The 23,543-nt window shown below is 43.7% G+C and overlaps 1 protein-coding gene across 7 annotated transcripts in view; it reads right to left on the bottom strand.

The window, feature by feature from the left end:
* Nucleotides 1-23,543, bottom strand: part of ACACA (acetyl-CoA carboxylase alpha) — a 154,832-nt gene that overhangs the window by 90,008 nt on the left and 41,281 nt on the right. For all 7 annotated transcript variants that reach the window (XM_072882536.1, XM_072882539.1, XM_072882535.1 and 4 more), the window contains 17 exons: nucleotides 21,800-21,961; nucleotides 21,335-21,498; nucleotides 20,339-20,489; nucleotides 19,685-19,788; nucleotides 18,693-18,774; nucleotides 17,375-17,520; nucleotides 16,212-16,362; nucleotides 14,725-14,859; nucleotides 13,666-13,812; nucleotides 12,954-13,142; nucleotides 12,257-12,357; nucleotides 11,600-11,688; nucleotides 10,061-10,185; nucleotides 5,407-5,520; nucleotides 3,721-3,834; nucleotides 2,957-3,046; nucleotides 2,347-2,465 (listed from right to left, as the gene is read on the bottom strand). In XM_072882536.1, the coding sequence (XP_072738637.1) occupies nucleotides 2,347-2,465; nucleotides 2,957-3,046; nucleotides 3,721-3,834; nucleotides 5,407-5,520; nucleotides 10,061-10,185; nucleotides 11,600-11,688; nucleotides 12,257-12,357; nucleotides 12,954-13,142; nucleotides 13,666-13,812; nucleotides 14,725-14,859; nucleotides 16,212-16,362; nucleotides 17,375-17,520; nucleotides 18,693-18,774; nucleotides 19,685-19,788; nucleotides 20,339-20,489; nucleotides 21,335-21,498; nucleotides 21,800-21,961 (2,183 nt within the window). The remainder of the gene's footprint in view (nucleotides 1-2,346; nucleotides 2,466-2,956; nucleotides 3,047-3,720; nucleotides 3,835-5,406; nucleotides 5,521-10,060; nucleotides 10,186-11,599; nucleotides 11,689-12,256; nucleotides 12,358-12,953; nucleotides 13,143-13,665; nucleotides 13,813-14,724; nucleotides 14,860-16,211; nucleotides 16,363-17,374; nucleotides 17,521-18,692; nucleotides 18,775-19,684; nucleotides 19,789-20,338; nucleotides 20,490-21,334; nucleotides 21,499-21,799; nucleotides 21,962-23,543) is intronic.

Genomic DNA, 23,543 nt, shown 5'->3' on the forward strand with positions numbered 1-23,543 from the left:
GTGGGTAGTTGATGGCAATCATTCAGTGGCCAAAAATACACAGTCTGAGTGTCTAGCTGTGATTAGTCAGATCAGAAGTAGTGACTGTGATTGTTTCTGTTACAATTAAGTAAAGGCATAGCGGGGTTAAATACCAATAACAAAGACTTTAAATAGAGCAACCATTACCAGTTCGCAATTTTCTCTACATGAATATTTGCTCCAGTAAAATTCAGGCCCTTGAATGTTCACAGAAATCAGACACAAAAGGGACCAGGGCTTAAAAGTATCTGATAAAGTGCTGAAAAATGTGCGGCATCATACAACTAACACCAGCTCCAAAAGAGAATGCTCTCTTAAGGGCTCTCTGGTATCTACTCCTGGTTCACCAGGACCCAACTCTGCAGAGCCTCAAGGGACATTTTGCTTGGTCAGCTGGAATATTTTGGCTTTGGGGTTTGTCCCTGGAATGCATTTTTAGCTTTTCAGTCTAAAAGTTCATGCTACAGAAGATACAGAAAAACATACGATGGACAGAGAACATGGTCAAAAACAACAAAGAAGACTTAAGCAAGACAATGTCAGAGTTTTGAGATTTCTGTGTCTTGGGTTTAACAAAAGGTGTGCCTTTACAGCTGGCTTAAATCTACACACTCAGTGCTAATTTAAGACCCTAGGTATCCTGCTACCGGCTGTGCTTCAGCACCCAGCCACACAATAGCCGCACAAGTAGGTACACACTGCAAGAAGCTGCATCAAGCAACAGGAGCCAAATTCATCACTAAAGACAGAGGTGCAACTCAAAGAAACTGAACCTGCCTATGCAAGCAGTGAGTTTGTCCCCAAGCCTGCTTGCCTCTGCACAATGACTGCGATGCATTTTCAGTCAACCATCAGCCGTGCCGATGGTTGAGAAGCAGAACTGAGCTTCAGAACATTGCCCCAACAAATTCAGCGTAAAGGAGAGAGGAGATTCCAGGACAAAGAAGCTGTTCCCCAAGCAGGTAACAGGTCTCCTCTTCCCGCTGACCTTGTCCAGTTAAGCTTGTGCACAGTAATAGAGCAGTGGTCAGCATGAGCAGGCCAAACAACCCCCAAGCAACAGAGGTAACTGAGACCAGCAAAGAGAAGAAATGGAGAAGGAGTGTGGGGGCGGTGTGGGGGAAGAGAGCATTATAAAGGGGTACTAAAAATAGTGTGCAATTATTTACAAATATTTTAGAAATGTAGGAAACAGATGAGACCAAATGCATGTCCCATTTGTATCGTGAGTGTTTTGTGCTGCTTGTTGAGGACAGTCATTCATTTCTAGCAAACCAGACTCTGAAAACCATTTCATAAAATGTACTGATGGATTCTCAATGAAGCGAGACTGGACCTCGTTGCCCAGCCCCACCAAAAATAAAATAAGGAAAAAGATGTTTGGAAACAAAGGAGAAAAATAGCACTGGTACCATACTGCCAAACCAGCACAGATCAACAGTGGCACCCGGCGGCCACGGAGACTCACTGCGCCTCTGGGCTCCAGCACGCACTCCGCTGCCTGGGACAAAAATAAAATATCGTCTAAAATACTCTCCAGAGTTCCTGTTGCAAATGAAGAAACACGGGAACTGACTAACCTGGCAGATGCTGAAGAAGCTCTGATAATCAAGTTTGTTTGTTTGTTTGTTTATAATGATCTTAGCACACACTAGGAGACGCGACCCTTCTATAAGACAGGGCAGCGAACAGTTGGTGCTTTTGGCTGCCGTCATGAGAAATGCATTCTGAAAAATACTGACTGAAAACCAAAGTATGTCAACTCTAGCATTTCTATATAAAATACATTCATACGTGCATCTTGGTCTTCTCAGTCAAAAACCCACGTGCTAGAAAAGATTTCACCTTATCCAGTAAAGCCAGGTTTGAAAGTAGAGCCAATCACAAACAGTTACAAAGGGCTGGCAGGGGAGTGCTGCAGGAAGGGGACAGAGACTGTTTGACTGCTCTTTATTAAAATTCTGAGTAATTGATTAGTCTGTCTGGAATTGTATCTTTCTGAAGGCTCAGGATTCAGCTAGAACTGAAGTTCTAGAGGAAAGTTACTCCACAAGCTGAACTTAAAAATCAGAAAATACATGAAAACTATATCATATTCAAATTAATCCAAACTGCAGAAACTACTACCCACAGCTCCTGAGGTTTTAAATAACTTAGGGGAAGGAACTGGGTAATGTAGGTTTTTATCTTAAAAAATTTGTGCTTATTTGAGGCACTGGGACTCTCCCTTTCTCCACCAATTCTATTGCAAGTTTTCTTTGCCAAGGTAGGATGTAGCCCCTCATAAACCTCCGATTCTAAAGGCAGCTGAACACGTGATCTGACCTGTTCGGATGGGAGGTAGGTAGCATGAACTGGAACTCCACCACACAAGTGTTATCCTTCAGCTGGCGATGCTGGACACTGTTTAACTCATAGGCAATATACGCCCTTCGAACGTACACCTGGTTAGAGAGAAACTCAATCAGCTTAACTGTGCTAAGGAAGCAGAAAGAGAGAAAGAAGAAAAATAATACACCAGAGACTTCAAAAATCTTAAAAACCAAACAGATACCTCCAAATGGATACCTAGGTAGAACTCTAATTCAACCAGAATTTAAAGTTATTCTTTGAGGAAGGCCAGTCTGGCAGGATACAAGCATCAGCACAAGGCACACAGGGTAGGCTGACCACGTGCTCTGACAGTAGCTTCACTTGCAATCCTTTCAACCACCTAAGTCTTCTTCAAGCAAAGAAGATAACTCGAATCTGAAATTTCAGTCAATTATGAGTATTAACACTGTTAAATGCCAGGCTCCAAGTATGCCAGATTCCACACAACCTACAGCTCTCTTAATCTTGCAGGGTAACAGTGCTCAAAACAAGAAAAAAAAAAACCAAACAAAAACCACAGAAAAATTTAAAATATTTTTTTTTTCAATGGGAATAAACTTACCTCCAAAGCTGCCATTCTTACCACCTGGTTACTGTGGTAGAAGAAGTTGGGTAGCACATCAAAGATGGATGTCTCGGACAAAATGAGTTTCTAGAAGAGATCACATTAAGCAGAGTTTTAAAAGACAACTGCCTGTCTTGCAAATAGGGTCAGGCAAAAAAGCAAAAACCCCAAATGAAGCCTGACTAGTTCTGATTTCCATGCTTTTCCTGTTGTTCATCAAGGATTATGACCTTTTTACATTAAATCATAGAATCACAGAATATCTCCAGTTGGAAGGGACCCATAAGGATCATCAAGTCCAACTCCCTGCTCCTTGCAGGACTACCTAAAACTAAACCATATGACTAAGAGCGTCGTCCAGACGCTCCTTGAACTCCGACAGGTTTGGTGCCGTGACCACTTCCCTGGGGAACCTGTTCCAGGGACCGACCACCCTCTCAGTGAGCAACCTTTTCCTAGTGTCCAATCTGAACTTGCCCTGACGCAGCTTCATCCCATTTCCTCATGTCCTATCGCTGGTCACCAGAGAGAGGAGATCCGCACCTCCCCCTCCGCTGCCCCCCCTGAGGAAGCTGTAGACTGCGATGAGATCATTCTGATATCAGTGTAGGAATGAAAGCAAAAATGAGGGGGAAGCTAGAAACCAGAACAATACAATTTAAAGCCACAAGGACCTTGGGGCTAGAGGTGAGATTTAATACAGAAACATTAAGATCAGTGAGAAGAAAGCAGGGAAACAAGGAGAGAAGTTTGGTAGATACCTGCAGGTTCTCAATGCAGAACTGGTGTCCGTACATGTCAATAGCGGACAGGAAGATGGACTCCACCTGGTTGTGACGCAGCTCGTAGGATGGCAAATGGGAAGCGATGAGAACCTGGTAAACAGCAAACACAAGGAGTGTCAGGGAAAGGAGCTATGCTGGGCCATCGGCAGGAGGCTGTTACCTCCAAGGCAGCAATAGTCTGCTCCATCCCAGAAGAGGCGACTGGTTTCTCCTGTGAATTCTGTGGCACCTGGGTGATGCCGCAAACTCTCTCCCCTCCCCAGCCTCATTTGTGTATCTGCTCAGCTTGTATTATTGGCAATTCCCCATGGAGAAAAGGAACAGCTTCAATCAAGTTCCATCAGTGCATGTGATTTAGCACTGCAGAGCTGCTAGTCCTGGGGATTGCCTGACCGGCTGTTAATTGGAAAGCAGATCTGGCAGGCAGCAGCTGTGGGGAGGCCAGCAATGGAGACTGCCTTTCACAGCTTCTGAGTAGAGGAACCAAGAGACACTGGTGCCAGGTATTAAATGCCCAACATGAAGGATACGGAGATAGGAAGGGGAAGCAGCTTGCAGGGGAAAAGGAAGTGAAAGAGCAACATAAAGACATACACAAGGACTGCAGCACCATCCCCAGCACGCTGCTGAGAGGTTCAATAACTGAACGGTTCAAGGACACAAATACAGTCTTGAAGGAAACATAAGGTCACTGAGCAGCTTCAAACACCCCATTCATTTTCAACAGTCAAGCTCTGAAATAAAAGGAGAGATCCCCAAAGTGTCAGCTTTCCTGCTGAAGACTTTTAGAATGGAGATAGGGACTGTGGAGCGAGAGGAGTGATCAGACTACAGGGTTAGCATTACCGTGAAACGATTATGCCCTCTCACCCCTTCCTGGCTACAGACTAACTGCTAAAGAGGAAGCGCACAATAATACCCAGGTGGACATCTGGCATTCAAATTATTATCTGTACTAGACTCTTGGGATTGACCGTATCAAGAGTTTTTCCAATTATTTTCAGGTTAAAAAGAAATTGATAAAACACAACTCAAAAGCTAGAAGAAACCCTGCAAAAGACCAACGTAATTCTTTGTAATAATTCTTTGGCAGTTGCAAAAAACATCTGAGTCTTCTGTAAATTTCTCTCCCTGTTCTCTGCACACACTGATTCGCAATTGTGCGGTAGCTGATGAACCCAGATAGCATGTCCTGGCTGTTTACGGTACAGCTGCCTGCACATTCCAGGCAGCCTGTGCTTGTCAAGTTCCCAGATTATAAAGCCACAAGGAACCACAGTGACCATGTATTTCGACTTCCTCTATCGCACAAACCACAGGCTACTCTCAACTAACTCCTATTTGAGCCAGACAAAACTTTTTGGAGGAGCACGGACAAAGGAATGTAATCTTAACTTCAAATTTTACAGTGATTGGGAATCCACTGCAATCTTCATTAGACTGTCACAATGGTTAATCATTGGTTAATTAGCTTCATTGTTAAAGCACTGCTCACAGTAATCTACTCTTCACACTTGCATAGTAATCAAAATAAACATCAAGAGATACAGACTTTCCAAAAGAGTGGGCTCCAGGTGGGAGCAGTCCACGCTGATCTGACCAGCGATGGCACGGTCTGTCTCTAGCAGGGATCAGCTTGGATTGCTACACACGCTCCCTTACCTGCCGTGCTCGCAGGGCCACTTTAGCGTTGGTTGTCTTGCTGAGCTGGGTCAGCTCTGTCAGAATATTAATCAGCTCATCTGTCAAGGTGGGGTCACGGCCACATAGCTGGTCCTAAAAATAAAGAGAACTGAAAATGTTTACAACAGAGGAAAACCATCTTCTGTCCTCCTACAACAGAGTTTAAACCTGAAACATACACACATGCACTCAGGCGCTGGACCACACCACCTCTAGAGGTCCCTATCTCAATTATTCTGTAATTCTGTGCTGAGAAGGGTACAAGTATTAGGCTTTCAATAGTTTTACATGTATAAATAAAGCCACAGAGGACAGAAGGGACTGGCACCATCACCCATTTTCTTATTTGTAGCGCGTGTTTTGGCATCCAAACACATGAGAATTACTGACTTGTCAAAGAGACTCAAGTAAAGCATTTTCCCATTACCCAATTTCAGTTTTCTACCAGAATTCTCCCGTAGCAGCAATACAAAATACAAAGAGCATTTAATTGTAGCGAAATGCCTTGTGTAGCATGCAAAGATTAGCAAACTTTCACCGTGAAAGGTGACCAAACAGAAAGAGTTTAACTGCCGGGAGAATCTCCTGAAGTCCACTTAAAAAAACAGCTCCAAACAAAAAAACCCCAGAACTCCACAACCACAAACCAACCACACACTTTGTACAGCCTCAGCAACACCAGAAAAAAACCCCAAAGATCCTGTCATTCCTCTAACAAGGCTAAGCAAAGCTAACTAAAACCATAAATGATAGGATGTATTTCCTGCCACAGTACAGGACTGACTCCATAGCATTTCTTCTAATCAGAGAATCCTGGTTCTGAGGAAGTTCACTAGCTTACTTTGCTGTCTAAATTGGCTGGATAAAACAGTCAAACTGAACAGCATGATTTTCAGTGTTAATGCTGTTTCAAAACTCTCTTGGATGCAGCCATTCAAAAAAAATGCAAACAGTAAAGACTTTAATCTGGTTTGTTTTCTGAACAGAGGAGGTGCACTCTCATGCACGCTTTCTTCCAAAAATAGTTTCAATTCCCACGAATAATCCCACAGTCTTCAACTACTCACACTGGCTTGTGAGCCTCTTCCCTCCCACTCCCGAAGCTGGAAACCCTCTTGGAGCCTCTAATGTGTTTCTTCTATACAGCACTTAACAGCTTTTCTCTTGGTAAATGAATCATAGGAGGAAAATGTGAGATGAAACAGGGATTTGCAACAGGAAAGAGAGCTGGTGCCTTAAAGTTTTAAGAGATTTTAAACACATACAGTCCAGAAAAGGCCCTTTGAAGATCCAAGAAATTGAAAAGGAAAAAGGGAAACCTCTGCACAGCAGGTTAGATTAATAAGCCTGCCAGGGAAAAGAAAGTAAAAAACAAAAAGCAAATAATACAAGTCCCATAGACTGACTAACCAATAACAGCTCATACTCCTTGCAATTTCAAAGCTAAATAGCTTTCCCCCACATCATTCTTGACCCCTTTCTCTCCGACCCCACTCAAGCATGATGCCATCTCTAGGAATGATGGCGTACATCTCGGGGAGAGAGAGCACAGTCACATCACTCTTATTAAAAAAATCTAAGCTACTAACTCTTATTAGATTGTTGTCCCCTATTTATTAATCAGTCTTGGGCCAGCAAACATTACAATGATTGTTCCCAAAGAAAGTTCTGTAAATTTATCCACTCCAGGTCACTGTGTGAATTCACAGTGAATAATTCAAGAACTGCCTTCATCATATTTGAAATACAAATTCCTGGGTGTTGTAATGTTACTGCTCAAGGTAACAAAAATCCGACAGGACACAGGACATCTGCCACGCCACAAGCGATTCTGTCCAGTTAGGGCTAGGATGTGCATACAACAGTCAGTTAAGTACATAAAATGAACATACAACTTCAAATCACACTATATTTCAACACATATATGAAGGATGAAGTAGTTCCCATCCTGCCTTAAACGCCTGCTAGCTAAAAAAGGTGAATGATGGCAGCATAACACTATTACTAAAACCATCCTCAGAGCCCCTCGTTAATAATGGATTCCTAGGGATACATCAATAACAGCAACATAAGCATCAAGGTATTTTGACATGACGTTTGCCCTTGGAGGACAAACTTAAACCATCCCACATAAATAGCTTGGCAACCCATAAAATGCCACAGCCTTCACCATGATTACACCAAATGTGCCACGGGGTCCCTCAGACATGAAGAGTAATGCGAGTCGGAAGAAAGAGGAATGACTGTCTTTTGGATACTGGCATGACCTGTAACTCCGCAGATGGTAGTCCCTAGCTGTGCCATAGATGACACTGTGGCCAAAGGCACATCGCCCCTGCTGAGCCCCGCTACCCACTCGATCTGAGAAGTCCCTGCGAGGGCAGACGCCCGTTTGCAAGGCCTCGGGCCCCGCGCTGGTGGAGGCCATGCAAACGGCACTCGGATCACCGCCCACCTACCCGGCTGTTCTTCCACCACGTGCAGCATGGTCTCTCCAGTATGTTTTAAGTTCTAGCAAACTGGGATGTCGGCCTTTACTTGAGTAGAAATAACCGAGAGTGGTGGGAAGAATGACTACACAGGAAGGAAAAAGAAAAATTCTTCAACATTTCTCTGCGTTCCCTATCTCCCAGCACGCCCCTCACTCCCTCAGACGGACATTGTGCCGGCCAACACGAAGACACAGCAAGGCTGTGCATCCAAGACACGGCTTGCACGGAGGTGTAAAACTAGACAAAAAGTTTCAGTCCCATTTTAGCAAGAAATAATCAGGATGACAACAACAAAATAAAGCAGGTAGCTGGCGCTGCACTGGCTTTTGCCTGCACTGATTGGCAAAGGCAGCGAGCAAAGCCTCAAACCGGCTCTTTGACAAGGCCTAACGCCTCCCTGGCACCCCTGTGTAATTACACACTTGAGTGACTGGACTCTGAAGAAAATTGAAGGCCTGAGCTGCGAACAGCTGCCATTTTCTCTCTCCATCACGCCAGCATGATTACTTGAGAAATGAACAGCCCCGGCTCAAAGCTACTCCAGAATTCTCAGAGGAAATATGGCTCCGTGTTCAAATAATGAGATTCTTAAGGCAAGCGTTACTTACAATCACACCACACACCAAAAAGGGAAAGGAAAAAAAAAAAAGGGAAAAAAGGAGAGCCAGAAAGAAAGAATGCCAGGGTCCTTACATCTTACAAATTAGAATTTAAGAAATGCAGCCTCAGCCTAGGACAATTATGACTCTTTTTCTGCTTGTGAGAGTTATTTTGTGGATGGCTACTTTGGACATATTTTTGGCAGTAACAGACTTCATTATGTTTGTGTAAAAAAAAAAAAAAAAAAAGAGAGAGATAGTATTGTAATTAGCCCCTTAAAAAGCAGAATACCTAACTCTGGTCTGTTGAAAATCATGTCGTAGCTAAATTCATCCTGCCTTGAGGAAGGTGGGCATTCATTCTGCTGCAAAGCATTATGTGGGACAAGGATTTTTTGAAGCTTTTTAGGAAACAGGGAAAAAAAGAGACAGGCAGGACTCAATTGTTGTTTTTTAATTATTTTTCCTGGAAATGTAATTTACTGGGAGTTTTACCCATTAAAGTGGGACTGAAGTTAATGAGAACTGAGATCTTTCATGGAGTAACAAGCCAGAAGAACATGAGAAGGTGATGGCAGGTCCTGGCATGAGGATTCATTTGTGTTTCTACGGTGGAATCTATGTCCGTCCAAGAGGAATTCCGACCCCAGGGGATTCCCCATCCCTTTGCAAGCCCCCTGGACAGCCGCACACCATCCCAAGGGTCAGAGGCCTGATCTGGAGTGACCAGCTTTGTGCTGAGATATGGAGTCCTGGTCAGATTCCATCGTGCAGCCCAGAGCACAGTCGGTCCGAAAGCACCACAGCAGACCTGAGATAAGACCTTCTGAGACTATAACCAGGAAGAAGCTAAGAGAGCCACTGCCAAACCTATTAGACCAAACTATGGCTCATCAAGGAAGAGCATGAGAAAGCCCTCAACGGCCTCCATATGGGCTGGCTAATGCCATTCACTACCAGGAAGTCACCCTCATTAGTCATGAAGGACCATAAAAATGCTGCTATTACAGAATTATGACCACAAAAAAATCAGCTGCTTTTTGTGCTGGTAGCATATTGCTTTGCTTTCCAAGCAACTCCAGGTTGAGTACCATGAGCTTTATAAAGACAGGATCTCTCTGAGACCCCTGAAGATGAAGCAGCAAACTAAACCAAGTATAAAGTCACAGCCCAGTGTCTGCAAGTTAGCCTCTAACATCCTCCCAATGTAAGAATTAAGCCTGCATTCTTATCTCCCCACAGACGCTCACAAATCACTTGCATAATTAGCCTTCATTGCACTCTGATAGGCAATCAATGCAGGACAGTCATGAACCAGAAGGTGCACAGACACTGAGCTGAACAGTATGTTCTGGGTCTTCTCTAATGCATGGCTTACATGCCCTAAGAACACATGAAGAAACTCCACACTGCTGCCACTGCTTCTGTAGCTAGAAGGCTTGCATCTTTAAGGATGAGAGCTGTCAATTCAGTACCTTTCAAAGCATCAAACATACAACTACAAGAAGCAGCAAATTTCTAGAGCACCAACAGAGAACTTACAATGAGCATTGTTACAAGCAGGTTCTTCTTGGTGACCTGAGCATGTGAGAAGATGTAGTTCAATACAGCATTCATATCACTTTTATTCTCTTCCCGAAGGGTAAAGACACACTTGTCATAGTGACCTGCAATCAGAAATGCACATTTTTTCAGTCTCCACACCTCTGTGTCAAGGAATACAAGTTACCAGATGTGTCTTCATTTTTCTACATGTGTGTTTGGAGAATCTACTTTGCATGATCCACATAATCAATTCTGGGAAGGAAACATTCCCACCACCACCACCCCCTCAACTGCAAACTTTAATTTAAACATCCTACTCTTATTAAAACAGTTCCAATACCAAATACCTCCTTTGTGAGCAATACGAAGAGAGGAATGGCGAGCTCAGTCTTTCATTCAAATGACAACCAAAATAAAGTAATAGCAAAAAGACTTGCACCATCCTCTACTACCAGCAAATTGAAGTGGAAATGAATCTGCAGTACCATTAGGCTGGGGCAGGTATTGGAGCAGGACAAAAGAAAAGTAGAGTGGAATCTGAACTACCTGTAAGAGCTAGAGCCTCAAAATTAGCTAGTGCTTCATTGCCATCTTGTGCCTGGATACAGCAGTGCAATGCATTTATTTCAATTCTGTTTCAGGCTGAGGTTTGAGGTTTGTTCTTATGAACAGCAAACAGCTTCTGGTATTTTACAGCAGGTGCAAATAACTCAGTGACTTTTTTTTTTTTTTACTGCACTTGATTTTCTTACTATAGAATTTAAGAAACAGGCAAGCTAGAACTAAATAGTGTGGTGAATTTAAACAGTTTTTCTGATTCTAATTTTTCTCCAGAGGTTTAGAAATCAGGAAATAAAAATCAAGCTTCTGATATGAAGCTTCTACATGTGGAATACCCAAGTGGGGGAACTCTCCAGTGGTGGGCCACTGCTGACAGAGTCAGCGAGGGAACGCAAAGGAGAACTGCTTCACGTCTGATGTAGAACAAGCAGAGACCACACAGACTGGCTGAGCCTTAGCGAGCTCAATGACAGACTAGAAATGGCAACACAAAGAAACTCTTAATTCAGTGAGTCTGTCTTTTTACTCCAGGTCATACAAAAGCCCTCACTTAGCGGATCATAGAGTCATATAGGAGATATTCCTTTGAAGATTTACAGGGAAAAGGAGCAGTCCTACACCGAAGAGAGACCAGAGTCATATTATGACATGTAAACTGTGGGTAAGATGACACAGGATGTAGAAGATGATGGATATACCAACAGTGGAAAACCAGCAGAACAGACAGCTTTGGGGTGGAGTTTGTCATTTGCTTGTCATAAGCATTATGAGCACTCTTAGCACAAAAACTCAAACTGGACATAAGCTTCTCTACAAAGAACAGGATCTGACTGGCAGACCTTTAAAAGAAAACCTGTGTAGCTTAGTCTCACCATAAAGTTAGAGTAATCTTTCTTGAAGGGGGTCCATGTGGACCTTCTGGGACCAAATGTGGTTCCTTCAGAAATCAAATCCTTGACGTGCTTAGAGACTCACCATGCTGAAACTGAGTCTCCACCTTCAGATACTGACGGAGCAGATCCATCACCACTGCTTTCATGTGACCCCGAATACCACTCCGGTACCTGCAGAAGCAAGTAAGTCAAACCTAGCACTGAGTGAGACTGGCACGGCCCCACTTCTGAAGATCTGCAAGTGAATAACACTCAACACGAGTGGCAGAATAAGCCTGATTGCTTACGGAAAGAAGCGTACCTGGTTCTGAACACCCCACCTGTTATGTGAATACATAACCCCTGCCATTAGTGTTGCAGGGTAGCATGGCTCATGTTTTGCATTAAAATGTCCTTTTTCTTCTAAAAATACTCAAAACTCTAGACACTGAAAGGCATAACACACACCAGCGGCTTGATGAAACGGGCAAGATATGATCAGTGTCAGGACAGAAATTAAATCTTTCTTTCATACGGCAAAGGGAGAAAGAGGAAGGATCTCTATATGTGCTTCACACAGGCAGCCAGGAGCCGCACATATGGCCCCCTCACTGTTGACCTCCCTGAGGGAAGTATGCAGCCTTATTCCTAGTGATTTAGACTCTGAGTGTAATAAAACCATTTGAATAAAGACAAGCAGGCTCAGGTCTTTCAAGCACCTGAAGAAAAAAGTTAGGGGGCACCCCTGAAAATGGCTCACCTCTGTACAAGCTGCACAATGCTCTGAGTGTTCATGAAGAAGACCTCACGCTCTGATTTGCGGTTCAAGGTGGCTGCATGGCTATCCAAGATATTGGCAATCTGAAAGAGAGCAATCACATGACAGTCCCAGTCCTGGATGGGACAATCTGGCTGAACAACCAGCAGAGAAGCTGAGAACTTCCAGACAGACCAGACCAGAGCTCCAGCAGACTCCAGCAAAGGCCAAAGCCTTAAACTGCTAAGGAAGTTAATGACCTGACAATGATACAAAAATCAATGCACAATATCGTATACCGGAGAAATCATCTTCCAACATCTCATTACCTGATCAGGCCTCCCTTAGTTGCAATCGCTCTTTTTTAAGGTTACACTGACACTATAAATTGCACTGCAGCATATGGATCAGGCAAAAAGCAAATAAATAAATGCCCACAAGGCCACTGATATGATTAAACTGCTTCCAAACGGCCTTTTTAAAGCTATACTGAGCAGGGAACACATACCCTTCAGCACAGGTAAAGGAAGCAAGCTTTACACTCAAGTGATACAGGTAAGTATCCTTCATCATGAAGATCCCATGTTCAAATGCACCTTTCAGGTCCAACTAACCTCCAGATAATTTAAAGGAACTTTCTCTCTCTCTCTGCCCCAACGCAAACCAGTTTTTATTCCTCTATATAAGCGTGGTGGATCACCTGTTGGCTAGGAAACTGGCAAAGGACTGATGTGATGTTGCTGGCATATTGGGCCATCTCCTTCTTGATGGACTTCTCTACATTGGGTGGGATCCGTCCAGAAACACTGGTCATGATGTCCTGAAGTTCCAGCAGAGGCAAAGATGGGTCTCTCAGTGTCTTCATTAGTCGCTCAACCCAGCCTTTCACCTAGACAGAGACAAGTCAGTGTAAAGACAAGCATGAAGAAAAGAATAAGCAGCAAGAAGGGAGAAAAGGAAAAGCTTTTCATTGAGGTCTTCTTCAATACTGTTTTATCACACAGCTAGTCCAGGGACTAAAAGAGATAACTGGGGCAGATGACAAAGCTGCTGTGCTACCTTACGCCAACAGCTGACTCAGATTTATCCACCTTCTTTCCTCCTCCCTTCTACCACAGCTGGCTATGCATGCAGCTCCCATGTACAAGGCTGCAGGCACAAGCAGTAAAGATCAAGCTCAACTCCTTGTCTTTGTCTTTGTTTTGGGTGCCACAGATAGAACTCTACCATCTTACTCTCTGGTGAGACTGACTATAAGGAAGTCTAAGAAAGAAAACCGAATCGAGCTGGCCCTAGCAGGCTAGTACTGCCCTGACTCTTGGTCCTCTGGCTGTGACATGCAAATTGGACAGCCTTACCTTGAACTGAAAGAATATTTGCGCTCTCGCTCTGAAACAAGAAGTAACCAGTACCTTGCTGCTGAAGTAGGGCTCTGGCAGGCAGTATCCATTCATCACATTGACCAGGTTATCTAGGACATAATGGAAGATGCGATGGAGTTTCTCGCCTCGAAGTGCTGTGCTCTGGATCTGCGGCAAGGTACCCGTGTGCAGTTCAGCCTGGAAACACAATGAACAGCACAGTGCCACTAACCCTCCTGTATGGCATCAGCCATGGTGGTAAAATCCAGTTACGCTCGACTGGAGGCTCAGATTTAACTTGGAAGAATTCCCAGAGTAGAAAATGCACTTGGCTGAGAGACAGAAAAGTTATGAGCTGGATCTCCAACAGTTCTATGTTGTGTACACCCACAAAATAAGCTTCCAGCCTCTCTCCCAAATATGTTACAGTTGATCTCATAATTTAGATCCAGGATGACCAAAAATATCAAAGAAAAGCACAGGAAAAGCCAACAGTTTGGTGCTGACAATCACTTTCCACCCCCTGCATGACTACCTCCCGCAGTTTTCAACTAGCTATTGCTAAAGGAACAACAGATTCTCTTCCCCTGCCACCAGCTACATCCCAGCCTGCCATCCCTAAATGAATGTATCTCTTTGCCTTTCACCTTAAAAAGATCCATGTCCTTGGCTCTTTTTTTGTATTTCCAGGTTTGCTACAATTGCTTTCACAGGGCCCGACACTCTCTGAGTTGGGATATCAACCCCCATCCTCCCAAAGAGGGTCACTTAAAGAAGAATACATGATAAAAAGAAGTTAAATAAACTTGCATAGGAATAACGCGGATAGAAAAATCTGGCCAACCTCCAATATCCTAGACAGCCATGTACCCACAATAGTACTGAGGTAAGAAGAGAACAAGAATGGTACATAAGCTTAGCATGAGTCAGAGAAAGAGACAATAATCTGAGTCCTAGTCCTCATCTGAGACAAATAAACCGTAAAGTGATAATTCCAGTACAATGCACAAATCTGAAATTGGTTCGGTACGCCGGACCATCTCGTACCACTGTCAACATCACTTGCTATTAAAAACACAACAAACATCTGCACTTCCTGCAGCTTCTCACCTGCTGAACCCTGCTGGGATCATCCAGCTGGAGCTTGGCAATCACACAGCCTGGATCCAAGACTGCCCCCGGGCGTTTGACGTAATGGATGCAGCCTGATTCTCCTGCTGTTAGTGTCATCACCATTTTCATCACCTGTAGCAAGGAAAACAGGTTACACACTCAGCTTGCATGTTCCCCAAATGGTTCTAGTTTTGTGGGCCAGCAGCCAATGTCCTACCACAGACAAACTAACCTGCATGAGCACCTTGTGCATTCAGGCTTTCTCGAAGGCTTAAAAGCACACACATTGGGAACAGAGCCCCAGACACTGAAGTGAATGGTGGAACAAAATAACTGGCCACAAATTAGCATGGCAGGAAGCCATCCTCAGGAACATCACCTGTTCCACACTGCTTGGACCAACAGGTACTCAAGAAGGTCCCACATTCAACACAAGGAACAAAGCAGATACAATTTACTGCTGCAGCTGCTGCACTCTAAAGGCTAGAAGTGGGAGAGTCACTCTCAAAAGCTGCAGCAACACATTCATTTTTAGCAGAGGGAACTAGGATTACTTTCTAGAGGTCACAGGTCTCAGACTGCTCTTCACAAACAGAGATGCTTCCTTAGATTAACCATGGAAGCTCTTGCCTTTGGAGCAGAAGGGTTGGGCACGGGCAGAGACAGTCTAGTTTTACCATTGCTATACTATAGACCACAACTGGGAACACAGGAACTGAGTAGGTGGTTCCTTCTTAGCCATGGCTCTGTTGCAGCATAAAAGCACTTACATAAAACACCTGGACCTCTGGCTTGGTATTTTTCTCCTACACATTGTCCCCAGCTGGTTTAATTGCCCCTCTGTCAACACACACCCTCCCCCCTCTCTCAAATCTGTTTTGAGCGATGTACTCCTACACAACCTCTTGTGCTTTCCTCACAGCGATGCAGAAATTGGTCATCGCCCTCCTCTCTAAGACTTAAGTAACTTCCAAGGGAGAAGGGAGGATTGACACTTATTAACTTATCCAATCAACCTGGTAAGTGATCAGGTAATCAGAGAAGTCTTAATTTGTTACTTAATCCTGGCATATAACTCTGCTACTGAGTCTGTGTTAGCACTAAGTAGTGGTCTACAAGTAGAAGGCCTTCTTCACCACAGCTAGAAAACACAGTACACGTGGATCCCACTCTCCCTTGATATCACAGCAAGATGATAACCATGGTCTCACTGCTGAGAAATTTTGGTTATCACTTGGTATACAGTCGTTAACACTCAAATTTCAGCTGTTAACTAATTTCTTCCTCACCCCATCACTCTCACTGCTGATTCCTGCATTAGTCCAGGTTAAAACACAGACAAAATTTGGAAATACTGTGAATTATTCCTCACGCTCAATTCCTGGTTCCAGAGCATTCAGCTTCCCCCCCCTGCGCCCCCCGCCAGCTTTTGCCTGGGCAGATTCAGCATCTGCAGCCAAGTCAGTTCTTTGAGTCTCTTTTACCTCTATTTCTGCAAAGCACTGGCCTGCAAACACGTGTCCCCCATCCTCCACCACATACTGGATAAGCTTCCCAGCCGAAGGTGAGCGCAGAATGGAGGGATCATTCTCCTTTTCGAACACACAGGTCTTGTTACCTATAGTGATGCGATACCTAGGGAAGAATGGGACAAATCACTGCAACAGAATTTCTTGTGGAAAGCGTGGCAAGGGGAAAATTCATTCTCTCTATTCCTGTTCTACTTCAAAACAAAACTAAACAAAACCACCTCAACCAGCTCTTCTGAGCTGAAGGGTACGGCCCTGCATATGAAAGTTCAGATTAATCATATCAAAACAGGACTATGGAAGCCAGGGATCAGAAACCAGATAGAACAGCCCTTAGCAAGGCTGTATGCATGTTACTTTTGTGCTTCTTCTCTACCAACAGGTATCGCTCACTGTCAGAACCAGAACCAATGACGTTCAAGATTTCATATAAACAAAAACTGACGTTAGTGGAGATTACACTTGCCATACATAACACAATACATTCACCCAACTGCCCACCTCATGCAAAATCCTCTCGTATACAGAGCAAAGCTGAAAAGAGCAGGATGCACCCATGTAGCAGACTGAGAGGATGAGAATTTATAGCATTTTCCAACCCAGAAAGTTGCCCGAACTCTCTTTGTACTCCTGACCAGATTCGTTACGTTTGTCACAGAAAAGAAACCAGCCGAGAGGCAGTGGTTCACATTCCAGAAGCTGGAGATTTACTGACCTCATGGCTATGATCCCTGCAGGGACTTTTGAGGGAATGCACTGAAACAGTAAATCTTATAGCTATTTCTAAGGCAGCTGTGGAGTTTCAAGGATTTTAAAGATTTTTATGTTCTGGTTTTTGTTTTTATAATCCAAAAGGGCACTTTTAAAGAACCAGCAGGAGAATATGGACTCCACATTGGTACACATTCAGATCTTTCTTCTAACAGTAGCCAAGATCTGTTCGTCAGGTGAAGAAGAGATTCTTCATTCTCCCTTTAAACTCATCCATAATACATCTAGTAACCTCTTCCTAGGAGAGAATTCCATTCCCAGCCGATCTTTGGGAAGCATAAAGTTACAAGTACACCTAATTTTGGCTTTTATGTAAATGTTAAACGTTAATCTTTACAGGTTGCTACCTGTCCACTTCTTCTTTCATGTAGGTAGTGTAGCTGCTGCCATCATAAGATAGGAGCAGTCCTCCATCACTCAGTCGGTGCACATCAACTTCCACACACGAGCTGTTCATGATGACCACGTAGGAGTTGGGAGACTGCCGGGTCACCTGCAGATCCACAAGAACGGTACGTATCACGTGAGATAAACGCAGCATTGATAGTGCCTTGGTTGCCACAACATTGACACTTTTCCAAGCACTGCAACAGCAGGAATTCAAGAAGGGGAACAGAGCCATTTGTTCTCATGTTAGATGGAAAAAAATAATGTAAAAAAATTTGGGATCACAAAGCCAAGCATTTGGCAGTCAAGAGATGCCAGAACTAATGCTGTCCATGAATCTTCATTTAATCCTCTCACACTTATGCATTAATTGTACAGGTTTGATTACGCAATCATATATCATTTCTTCACCCCGATCTACATACAAGTCACAGTCGTGTACTAAAATTGCATAATGAATGAGATAACTTTGGGGCCGGGACGGGGAGATTGTCTCACAGAGAAAGCAGCTAAAGCTCTCCCTGGAAAAAGGGATCCTATCACAGTCTCTGCCACAAAGTTCCTATTTGAAGCTGGGTAAATCACTTAAAGCATACTTTAGCTGCTGTTCAGTGCCTCTCTATTTCTCATCAAAGGGGGGCCAAGATAAAATCCTGGAGGTGCAGGGGTGCTGAATATTTATAGCTGCAAAAACCAGTATATGGTCATGTCATTAAAAACTTCACCATAATAAATTTGCCCAAAGAAGCTAATCAAGATTGCACAGGCAATCTTAAGTCTGATATTTTCTAACTTTCGTATGCTTGGTTTCACAACCTTTAAACATTGTTTTTTGCACACAGCAAAGAAAAAGCAACACTAAAGGGAAAAATTGCTACAAATTCTGTCTTGCTGATGAAACTGCGCTCAAACACGCAGTAGAGCCCAGGGTAGGTCTACATATTCAGAAACATCAATTGAATGTTTTGGTCAACCAACAGGCAGTAGTCTTTGACTATAGCAAAGTATTCTTCACCCTATGCAGAGAATTTCTTGACCCGGAAAGGTTAAAATGTTTACGGAGATACACAGAGATATTGCAATGGAAAGATGTGATGGGGTATTATCATAAGGGAGACTGTACTGATTTCTTAACCCCATTAAAGCAGAGAAAATAACCCTGCACACGTTTAATTCCAATAATTACACATATTACAAAGATTAAGCCAGAGCAGCACACAAACAGACATTTCCAAATAAAAGTGGCAAAAGGATGGGTTTCCACACTGTGCATCGTACCTTCAGCACATACTTCCGTCCTTCATAGATGAGTTCCACATCCACAGTGTTTAGCAGAGTATGAGCAGGCAGGACTTGGCCCCTTGAAAGAGAAGTACAAAACAAAACTGGTCTTCCAGAAGCCACCAAATGGCTATCAGGGGCCCAAGCAGGTTCAAAGATGCATGCAAGAATTTGGAAAACACTAGCAGAGAGATGGGAGTAGGCTTTTAAACTGCCTCTTCTTAGGAGAGACACACATCAGTTTGACAAAGCCAGCCCATCTCTCTCCAGCCACATGGACCAGCTTTACTCTCCTTTCCATTCACCCACTTTTGCCTTAGAGAAGAGTCTGCAAAAGGAACATCAGAGCCTGAATTACAGAACATGGAGCATGACTTAACATAGGGATAAAGCAGCTTTTCCCCCTGCAGCTCTGTTTACGTACGGACTCACCAAGAGGACACTGAGGGGAAGAACTCTGCTAAGAGTGGACCTGCCTGGATCACACCAGGTTTAGCCTGACCAAGTGTTATGACTAGTTTCCCTACAGTGCCTGCTCTCCTTTAAAGCTACAGCAGAAGCAGAGAGGGTTTTCTAAGTACTAGTGGGAAACATTCAATTTGGAAAATTATGTCAAATCTGGAAAATTAAATCAATCCTCAAAACAGGAGGAAGACAATACCTGGTGATTCAAGACTCCCTAATGTTGCCCTAGCAGCACACAGAGAGAGAACTCCACATTTCTGAGCCATTTCTTGGAGCTTCTACCAAAACTGCCTGCCAGAAACCAAACCAATCTGTGCAAACAGCAGGGGATATTTGGGGAGATGCATAGATATCTGCCAGTTTTCTTAGGCCAGTAGATAAACAGCTTCCTGGGGCCAGAGAACAGTCAGCAGATAACAAGCTCTGTGCATTTCTGGACTGTACTGTACTTGAACAAAACTTGTAAATCAAAACTAATTACTAGCTGCTTATCAGCTCTCTACCAGACCAGCTTGCAATTTTACCTTTCTAGAGAGTGCAGGAAGTTTGAGACGCTGTTTCGGAAGCTCACATCAGCCACATGCAGAGCTCCACACACCACTCCCAGCATGGTATCAGGCCTTTCAGCCTAGAAAGAAAGGGTACACAACACAGTTACATCTCCTTTAGCTTCAGTCCATTCTGGACAGCCACTTGAAGAATCAACAGTTTCAGCTCTGTTTTTGGTTCATGGCCAACCTCTCTTTAAAATTAAGTTGGTGTAGCATCCATGCAAACACTATACAGAAGCAACTACCTCTGTAACTCCTTAAAAGAAAACCACATTTTTTTCTTCCTGGATCAAACCTTGAGGCTCCACCTACATTTCCACTATCATCTGTGCCAAACTGCAAACCAAAATACTAGCCTTAATTCACGCATACACTAAGATGCTTTTCTGACCAACTGTAAGACCACCTTTCCCTGACAGGGGTGACCTGGGATTTTGATATAAATAAGAATTAAGGCCAGTGAAAATGTTTACTCATAAAGTGGTAAGTGGAAATTAACCACTAAATTAACCACTAATTAGCCAACCTAAATCCTTGTCCTCTTGCAACCAGCATGCACCAAGCTTGCCCCCCACCCCCTTCCCCGCCTCACTCCAATTTGTAGTCCTGTAAAGCAAGCAGCTGCACCTGAACTTTCTCAGCAATAAGCCGATCCAACCAGCCAGTGTCGATGCGGTTCTGCTGGAAGCTTTCTGTTTCCAACAGTTTAATCAAGTACTCAACAGTGGTTCGGAAATCCCCTCGGATGGACAGCTCCTTCAAAGCCACTACCATGTTTCTGAAAGAGAAAAGAATACCTATTATCTATCCCATACTAACGGTAATGTGCAAGCTGGTAACTCTAGATAGCTCCCCATGAGCTGTTGGGAAAAAACAGTCTGAAGGTAATAGTTGAAGAGCATGTGCACTGGAGCAAGATCCTAAATGACATGCTTGGGAATGAAAGAATATTGATTTTCTTCAGTCTGCTGCTGGTGTGAACAAGAGCAGCTCAGCCAGCACCAGCTGTAAGATCAGGAGTTCCCACTGTTAGCATCATCTAGGCACCTCCCACACGTCAGAAGTACACATAACACAGACAGACGTGGTCTCCATCCCACCCAGAACGGAACAGAGGAAAGGCTCTGGATGAAAAACGGTATGGATGACAGGTCAGGCGGTCCTGTCTTATGACCAGATGCTTTAACGTTCCACACCACATAAGGACACTCAATGGTTTATAAACCATTGTAAGGTTTAACACCATAACACCATAACACCATAACAAGTTATCAGTGTTTTTCCTGTTAGAAGCCTTCCACCTGAATGCTTTCAAAGAGGGACTTCAACACAATGGTAGCTGTATCATACCCCAGCAGCAGGTATACAAGGCAGGAATGAAACAGAAAGGAAAAAAATAAAGAGAAGTAAGCAAAAAGTGTAGAAATGTAGGTGCAACACAGTGGAACTGCAAAGCAAGACAGGATGAGAAGCCTGACCATGATGTGGAAAACAAGGTAAAGAGAGGGAAACTTCTCTTAAAACTCCTAGAAGTAAGGAGTCTTGTTTTATCCATGGCACTTTGGATCAAAGAGGACAAAACCAAGCAATTGCCAAGGTTCTACACTTTTTCTGACTACTTACGAGATGGCTTCTTCACGATTTTCTCCCCAAGAGAAGCAGTGACCAAATTGAGAATCGGCAAATTCATGAAGCCCTCCTGCAGCGGCAACACTGAAATAGCCCCAGACATTCTTATTGCTGCGGAAATTCAGTTCCTGAACTGTACCAGAACTGGGCTTAAATCCCTGTAAAGACAGACAGACATTGCTATACATCCTAAAGAAAAAGTAAATAATCCAGAATTAGGGAAGTAATTAGAGTTCTGAAGGCTAGAGCACCTCTTTGTGCTGCAACACGATATACACACAAATAAGTTCCAGCTGTGTCTAACCAGAGTCTACAGAACCGCCAGCTAAGTGAGATAAGAGAAGAATCTTTTAAATTTGCTGTCAAAATTTTCAGGACCAGCAGCAGGGATTGAACCTCAGTGTAAAGCCTACGGTTTATCAGAGTGTGATCAGTAACTACAGAACTTAAAACACTCACCTCATCAGGATTCTCACTGGTGATACGTGCAGCGATGACATGGCCGCGTGGACAGGGGACATGGGCTGAATTCTCAAAATCAATAGATGCATCGCCCCATGGAGAAACACCATACATCACTCGGATATCCTTGATCCTGTGGAGGGGAATCCCCATGGCAATCTAAGGAAAAATAATAATAATAATAATAATAACAACAAAATAATAAAAGAAACCACCACTAAGTAAGTTTCTCTCCTCACAGAGAGTACCTATTCCTTGAAGAATTAATTCCACCAATTCTCTGTAGAAGCTGGTGCTGCAGTTCTAGTATAGCAAATACGCATGCCTATTTTCTGATGTGAGCCTTCTCCATTGACGCCTCTTGGAACATTCATATTTCTCAGGACAGCTGAGCTCAGTCTAATATCCACCTTAAGCCCTTCAGCCAGTATTTTCCACTGACTGATTAAAAGGCTCCAGAGAAAGCTGGCCAGCCCTAGCTCAGCGGAGGATGGGGACGCATTATGTTAATATATTAAGGTCCCAGTGAGACAGAAGGCCCCTAACTGGTTATAGGAAACTGGAATTTTGCAACTATAAACTGCGGAGAGAGTAACCTGCAGAACTGGCTGCTGGCTGTATCCTTATGGAGTAAAAGTCTCACTTGTTCTGTTCATTAGCTGGGGAGTTTTTTTACAGCTACAGTTCAAAAAGGCTGAGCTTTAGCTTAACCACTTATTTCAGCTGTCCATTAGCCAGACACCAACAGACGAAAGACCAAACCGGTTACAATATCAATGCGCCATTCCATGAAATTGTATCTAGCATCAGCAATATGAAGAAGAGTGCCCCAACAATGAGGAAAGCATCTGACCAGTTACAAAACTCTCAGTGCCTGGCAAATACAGACACAGAGCTACTGGAATCACCTGCTGACAGAAGGCTCAGGCCAAAGCCAAAGAGCCTCCTGACAAAATGAAGATGATCCTGCTCCTGAGCAGCCTACAAGACATTACAGTTCAACTGTTCGTTTTCTCTACCATCTATCCAATAAACTTCAAAACACAAACAGCAGGGAGAAGAAAGAAACTAGAAAGAAAGCAAGAGGGTAAGAATGGGAGGGCTGAGAAAATGGAAGTAGAAAAGCACCTAGAGCCCCTAATGTGGTGTAAGACGAAGAGGGAAAGAGGACTGCGGCACTCATCCTCCGGTGGAAAAGACGGGGGCTGAGAAGAGGGAGACAGCATGGCAGCACACAGGGAGCTCGGCGGGTACGCCCAAGGCACAGATGAGCCACGGCATACGCAACAAATGCTTTCTACAGGATCTGGGAAGGATTCCCTCACTACTCTGGGGATCAGAACAACAAAAAGCCTGCTCGTTCATGTAAGCCATAACTGCCACCCACTGTCATGACTTCCCCTTGAAAAAGCAATAAATCAAGACAAATTCTTGGTCACTTTGCCACATCTATTCAAGAACCTAATTTTAGGCACAAATCCCGTTTTGTAGAAAGGCTAAAGAGCAGGGACCTCAGCCAGGAGGAGGAAGCATCTGTGATGAGTGAGGGGCCTAGAGAGGCGGAAACAATTGCTCTGGAAGTCAGGAACTGCTTATCAAAATTAAAAAGACCCAAGTCACTTTCCTGAACTTCAAACAACTGCTAAACTTGCTGAAAGATGAAAAATCCAATCGTCTATTCTTTTTTCCTTCCTTTTGTCATTAGAAACTCTGGGAAGAGGTTGTTGTCCCTTGGAGGCAG

The sequence above is a fragment of the Ciconia boyciana genome, chromosome 17 (genome assembly GCF_034638445.1).
Source record: "Ciconia boyciana chromosome 17, ASM3463844v1, whole genome shotgun sequence".
Lineage (NCBI taxonomy): Eukaryota > Metazoa > Chordata > Aves > Ciconiiformes > Ciconiidae > Ciconia > Ciconia boyciana.